At 29.9% G+C, this 7,163-nt stretch overlaps 1 protein-coding gene across 1 annotated transcript in view; it reads right to left on the reverse strand.

Moving 5' to 3' along the window:
* The window catches only part of LOC122503807, a 53,184-nt gene extending 48,114 nt beyond the window's left edge, over positions 1 to 5,070 (reverse strand). The window contains exon 1 of the mRNA XM_043614514.1: positions 4,730 to 5,070. Coding sequence (XP_043470449.1) covers positions 4,730 to 5,066 — 337 coding nt within the window. The 5' untranslated portion in view covers positions 5,067 to 5,070. The remainder of the gene's footprint in view (positions 1 to 4,729) is intronic.
* Between the last annotated feature and the right edge of the window lie 2,093 nt (positions 5,071 to 7,163).

Below are 7,163 nucleotides of genomic sequence, written 5' to 3' on the forward strand. Positions count from 1 at the left end.
CTTTAGAAATATTTGAGATTGAAATATCTGTATATAATTTTTAATATTACATTTCAAATCAGCTAGGTTATTTTCGTAATTTATAAATCAATAAACGGTGAATGAAATATTTGAAATTTAATTTAAATCCTTCATGACATTTCAAATTTCAAAGTAAATAAATTTTAGTTATTATAAATTTGCTAAAGAATAATTTAACGTAATTATAGAAAATAATTTTAACTGCAATATATTTTGTTTAAATATTAAATTATTATATCAAAATTACTGTTGCTTCGAATTCTCAGAGCATGAATGAAAGTAAGAGTGAAAGAAAATATGTTACCTTTCACCCTCTTTTACCTCAAGTCTCTTTTCCCTATTGATATACGTCAATCAGGCTGGAGTCCCATGGCAGCGTTTTGCGTTGCGTTTTCACTGCAAAAACAAGTGTCTTATTTTGAGACGTTTTGTCCCATATTTGAAACACATAAGATGTCTTAGTCCACATATTTGAAACGGATATGTGTCTCATTTTAAGACGTTTCAAAGTGTCTTACACATTTAGCAATGCATTTTGAGACACGAAATGTGTTTCGAGTATCCGTTTCACACTAAGAAGACGTTTTACGTGTCTTATACGCATTGAGTTACCTTTAATGTCTTAAAATGAGACACGAGATGAAATTAAATGTCTCAATATAAAACAGATTTTGTATCTCAATGGTTTAAACACTTAAAGCAACTCATTTTAAGACAAGAGTGAGATACCAGTTTTTGCAGTGTTGTAACTAGGCCATGAGTGCAAATATAGCGAACGTATATCTCCATCTCTCTCACACGCATGGCCTAGTTACAAAACGCAACGCAAAACGCTGCCATGGGACTTCACCCTCAGTTGTTTCTATCACCCTCGAGAACAAGGGGCCAATGAACAAAACTAACACACTATCACTTCCGTATGAACAGCGCAGGTCAGAAAAATTTGTTCACATTTTTTCTCAGCCACGTGTTTCTAATTTCATTTTCAAATTTTAATTTCTACAAGTGAATGTAAATTTCAAAAGTGCTTAAACTTTTCAAACATTTCTATCGATTTTTATTTTAAAGAAATTAAGTTAAATACTAAAAGAATTTAAAAAATTAATTTAAAATAAAAGAAATTTAAAACAAGTACATTAGTGTAATATTTTTTAAAATTGTTTTTCTCGAGTTAATACGGGAGTGATGAAAATATTTTTAAATCGCGAGTGACTATTTTTGAAGGGAAAAAATTATAATATACGAGTTCAGAATTTAAATATCCACAGTCACTAGTCTCTGTAAGTTTATAATTTTTTTTTTATAATCCGTAGTAAAACTACTAGCTTATTTCTTCTGTTTCAATGTGTTCAAAAACGAACTATGTACAAAAATGAATTTAATTTTTTTGTATTTAACAATAAGGCTATGAGTACGTAATGAACGATACAAAAATTAGAAGTGTGTAGAGTGAGTGGGGAATCTTTCGATATTATCAGAAAGAATTTTTTGATCAAACAAAATTATTATTAATTTTTTTGCTAAAAAGTTAGCTAAGGAGATACAATTTCAGGGCATATATTATTAATTATGTTATATAAAACCAATTAGGAATTACATTCGTTCAAAAGATGGGTGGCCACCTTGGGGCCCCTTACCCTACATTATATTTTTAGAAAAAACACTTTAGAAAAAACCCTCGATTTAACCAGACTCCCCCCTTAAAGTACTGGAAAAAATTGAATTTTGGAGAAGTGACAAATGATTGCAAAACTTCAATTATCTTCAAAAATTTTAAAAATTCCTAGAAAAAAGTTCAATTATCTTTAAAAATAATAAAATTCTTCTGCAAAATTCAATTATTTTCAAAATTTTTCCTCAATTCAATTATTTTCAATATCCACTATTTTAATAAATTTTTTCAAAAAATTCAATTATTTAAAACAAATGTTAATAAAATTCTAAGAAAAAAATTAAATCATTTTCATAAATAATAAAAATTTCACAGGAATTTAACTATTTACAAATTTTTTATAAATTTCTTCGCAATAGTTCAATTATTTTCATAAATAATACAATTTTTTACAGAGATTCAATTATTTTCATGAATAATAATACTCATCATAAATTCGTCCTATGAAGAATTTTATTATTTATGAAAATAATTGAATTCTTGCAACGAATTTTATTACATTTTTATTAAATAATTGAAGGCTTCCGTTTCCGGTACCGTTTCGGTGTACACGCGTTCATGAAGGGTTAATAGTTTTTGTTGAGTTTTTTTTAAGAATTAAAAAGGGGTGATTAGTGTAGTGTGCTGTGCGAGAGCGGGAATTTGTGGTAGGGTAAGAAAAAGGTATGTTTGCGTAGAGTAGTGTGAGTGTGTGTGATAAAAAAGATAAAAAAGAGAAGTCGGTATTGTGAGGTTAGGTAGTGTAAAGTGAGTGAGAAGAGAGAGAGATAGAGCAGAAGTAGTAGTGAATTGCGCGTGGATAAGTTAGGTTTCTAGTATGTCTGATATTGAATCTGACTTGAGTAGTAGCAGTAGTGAATATGGAAGTGAGCGAAGTGAGTCGAGTGAGAGTGAGGCGCCAAAATTTGAAAGGGGAATTGGTAAGAATGGAAAAAGAATGACGTGCGAAGATTGTATGGATTTGTTAGAGTTATTTCAAAAGTGGAGTGGATCATTGGACAAACAATTTAAGGTTATAGGAAAAAAGGTGAAACGTGTGAATAAAAAAGCGGATGAAAGGGACAGAGAGATTGAGAAAATTAGTAAGAGTTTGGAAAGCATGCAGAGAATGTGGGAAAAGTGTGAGATAGAGTGGATAAAAGAAAAGGAAGATTTGTGGAGGAAATTGTATGAATTGGAAGAACGTTTAATAGAAAATGAAGGGAAGGTGTAGGGGGGTGAGAATGTGTGTATGCAGGTGAAAATGGAGGAATTGTCGAGACGAGTGGATGGTATGGAAAGAGAGAAAAGAAAAAATAACGTTGTGATTAGGGGTATGAATGTAATTGCAACGGAGGGTAAAGGAGAGGTGGAAAAAGTGTTTGCGTGGGTGGGGGTTAGTGTAAGTGTAAAAATGGTAAAAGCGATAAGAATGGGCGAGAATGGTGTACCGAAATTGTGGTTGGTGGAGTTAGGTAATGAGGAGGAGAAAAAGGAAGTGATGAGAATGAAAATTAAGTTGAAAGGAAGTGTGATAAGAATTGATGAGGACCGAACGTGGAGAGAAAGAAGAATTATATGGCTGTTGAGAGAGAAAGCATGGAATGAAAGAAAGAATGGAAGAGTAGTACGAATGGGTAAAGAATGTATTTGGATAGATGAGATAAAACATTGTGTGAGGGAAGATACTGGGAAAGTGGTTAAGGTTAGGGCAAATGATAGTGAATGATAGTAGAAAATGTGAAGAAGAGAATTGAGAGAGAAACTGAGAAGGTTGGAAGGACAGCGATGGAATAGAGAAAATGTGGATAGAATGAGGAGTGTGTATGAGTGAATAGAATTAGTTTGGATGGTAAAAATTTTAAGGTTAAGAAAAAGCGAAAAAGGGGTGGGCGAAATGGGAGTATAGCTAGGAAAGGCAATTGGAACTGGAAACGGAAGCCCTGGCACTGGCGATTGTTGATAGGTTAGGGTATTTTTTGTATAAGTAGTTGAATAAGGAAGCGTATAGGTTAAGTGTTTTTTGTAATTAGATATAAGATGATTATGTATTTAATTTGTAAGAAAATTGTATTTGGATCCTCGAACCCTGCTTCATGCTGGGAGACTAATAAATTAATAATTAATAATATTAAATAATTGAATTCGTTTGAGAAATTTTATTAAAATAGATTTTTAAAATATTTGAATTTCAGCGAAGAATTTCATTATGTGTGAAATGTTATTGAATTATTGCAAAAATTTTTTGAAAATAATTACATTTTTCGAGGAATTTATTTAAAATTGTATTAAAAATATTTTTTCCCCTATGGAATAATAATAATAATTAAATATTTATTTAAAAATGAATTTATTTATGTTTTCCAATAATAATTTTATAATTAAACAAATTTGTTAATAAATGTAATAGAACATTTTTTTGAGTATGCAATCGCTTTTGAGTGAATCAGCATATTCTTTAGGGTCAGAGAAAAAGTCAAAATTTTGTTTGGAAATCAGGGAAAAACAAAATTAATTTTTTGTGGCAACCCTGTAAAAATTCGTGAAGAAACATCGAAATTTCGAGCGTCACACCGGGCTGCTACCTTAATGAAAGGAAAGATTCTCGAATAAAACAGTAATAAAAAATATTTCTTTTTATTCATCACAAATTTCTGTGACATTTAATTGAAAATCCTTTTCTCTTTTTAGTTTCCAAAAATTTTTTCCCCCTAGCTTTTATCTAGAGAATTGTTCCTGTAATCTCTGTAAAAATAAAAGAGCCGACTAAATCGAAATGGTATCACAATGAAAGTAATGTTACGATCTAATTTCGTTTCCTGTATATATAGTATGGTTTTCTGAAAGTCATTAGAGTGATAAATAACCATGGAATTACAGTTCCCAAGCGGGTCTCGGGATAGTACGATTTATGTTTTGGTAAAAAGTTTTTGAAGATTCTCCTCAGTTGTTTCTCAAGAATGAGAGACTTGAGAAAGACGTTTACGTTTGTTTTATAGTTGAAAAGTAAAATTCTTAATGGGAATTTAATTCTGACAAAGTGAGAAGTAAACTTACCAATGTAGGTATAATGTGATTCGACTCTTTCTGCACTTCGGGTCCTCCTTGAAGGATTCAATCGTTTTTCGTGTTTATGTATGTTTTTGGCAGGTCTCGTTTGTTCAGCAACTGAACTAGTACTTCCGGTATCCGACGCCCTCGATATTGGACCTCGTCCTCCACCACCACCGCCTCCTTCCTCTGTTTGTTTCTTTGAAGATTTTCCCTCGCCCTTTGAGCCTTTTGATGGCTTTGGATTTAAAATCGTTAAACTACTTGCCGTCATTCCGTTTCGAGATTTCGGCAAATCCAAAACCACTCCGCATCCACAAACTGCTGTGTTGTCGTTAGGCATTCTGGAAAGGAAACAAAAAGTTTTATTAACTGGCGAAATATTTGCAATAGCAAACTAAGAAATGGCAAGAATTTATAATCCAAGGATCGAAATTAAAATGAACCATAAAATTAAGTATCATGTTAATACTAAATTATTTTTTAATGAACAATGTTAAATTTGTTTCTATTGTCAGGAAGATGTTCAATTTTACAAGTACTTTGTCTAAAATAGAGATAGTTAACTTTTCGTGTGTTGATTTCTTATACTAAGCTTTCATTTATCACGAAATTAAAAATAGTTTAAAACTCCCAAGTTTAATTTTCATCCTATCATAACTGGGAATTAAGAGATGAAGAGGGTTTCAAATTCTTAATGACTCAAAGAAGACTTATTAATTAAAATAGTAATATTGTCTTGGAGATAGGATGAGCTTGATTTAGAATATAAATTAAAATTTCCTTCAAACTACAACAACTTTTCCCCAAATGAAATGTAATTTTATTTTGACTTTCAATTGAAAACAGTTGATATTATTACAACTTTCTGTATTTGCACTTTTAACTTTTATAATTCTTTTGAAATGAAAATATTAATTATAAAAGTGAACAAATAAGTTTTCCAATGGAATTACTTTAAAAATTGTGTTTCTTAAACTTTATCTCAACTACTGTGATTACTTTCATTCTTCCCCTCCTGAAAAGAAATAAAAAATTTGAGAGAGAGAAAGAGAGAGTTTACTTTTGAGAAAGTCCTGAAGAATTTATGATAATAATCAAAATGAAGTCTACTGTAGGTTAGACTTCTTTTACTTAGGAATTCTTAGCTTTAATAATTTCTTAAACTTTTGTTCAAGAATAATGATCTTTCTGCGCAAGAAGAAAGGAATTCGTATATACTTATAAAAAAAAGAGGAGTAGAAAAGAAAATTTCGAGTAAAATCCTTCCTCTTGACATTTTTAACCGGTTAATAATTGAGGAACGTAATAATCCTTTCCTTACACAGTTTCCAGAATTCTTTATTAATGTTAATAATTTGAATGAGGGGAAATGGAGTTTTGAATTTCATTTATATTGAAATAATCCATCCATTGCTGATTAAACGCTTCTATTATCTACAGACGGAAGAAAACTGTTAATTAGTGAATCCGCATTGAATAATATAATTCAAGTATTATATTCTTGAAACTAAAATTGAACAAAATTGAAAGTTATTAATTTTTAATTATATGAATGTTTCAATTTTTGGTTCATTAATTAGTAAAGTACATTTATAATGTATACGTGTTAATTAATAAACCTTTTACCTACTCCTCTTTCACTATTCCATTGATTAGTTAACTTCATATCGTCGAATTTCATAATTATCTCTAATTTTCTACAAATCTATGAAAAGCTTTTATAATCAAAAAAATAATTGAAAAACGTACCTACATAGTATGGAAATCAAAATTTAAAACTGAAAAAGGAATTATGTACCTACCATAGTCAAGACTTACATTTTAAAATTAAATTACAATTTATAAACATTAATCATAATGTCAAAAAATTACAATAATTATTTAAAAATTATGAATATTATTAATATTATGATTACAATCTTAAATTTAGTTATTCCTTTCTAAAAGTGTAAAATCAAAAGATTAATTTTATTTGTCAACGCACTTATATTCGCATTTAATTACAAAATCGTTACAGATAATGCCTCTCGATTCTCAAGAACCATCACGATTATTCACTAGATAATTGAATCTGTCAACGAGAGTTTCGAGGGTCTTCCCCTCCATTCGCTTCAGGGAATGAGGAGGAGAAATTTCCCTATTCTCGGAGCAACGCATATTATCCTTTCATCTCTTGGGCTCTCTTTCGCGGTATAGAAACGTTTATTGCACAAACTTTAAACTTCAGCGATCTGGAAATTCGTGCCAAAAAAATATATCAAAGATGAAAAAGAAAATTTTGCCAAAATTAAAATAAACAGAATGTGATACAAAATGATACTGTGAAATAATAGAGTAATCTTCAATGATTTAACAGAAAAAATACAGTATTTTTAGAATTAATTAAAGAAAAGTAGGTAGTCGTCAGTAATTAGATTAAACGTTAATTAATATTTGT

Source organism: Leptopilina heterotoma, unplaced genomic scaffold (genome assembly GCF_015476425.1).
Source record: "Leptopilina heterotoma isolate Lh14 unplaced genomic scaffold, ASM1547642v1 Lhet_27, whole genome shotgun sequence".
Classification (NCBI taxonomy): Eukaryota; Metazoa; Arthropoda; class Insecta; order Hymenoptera; family Figitidae; genus Leptopilina; species Leptopilina heterotoma.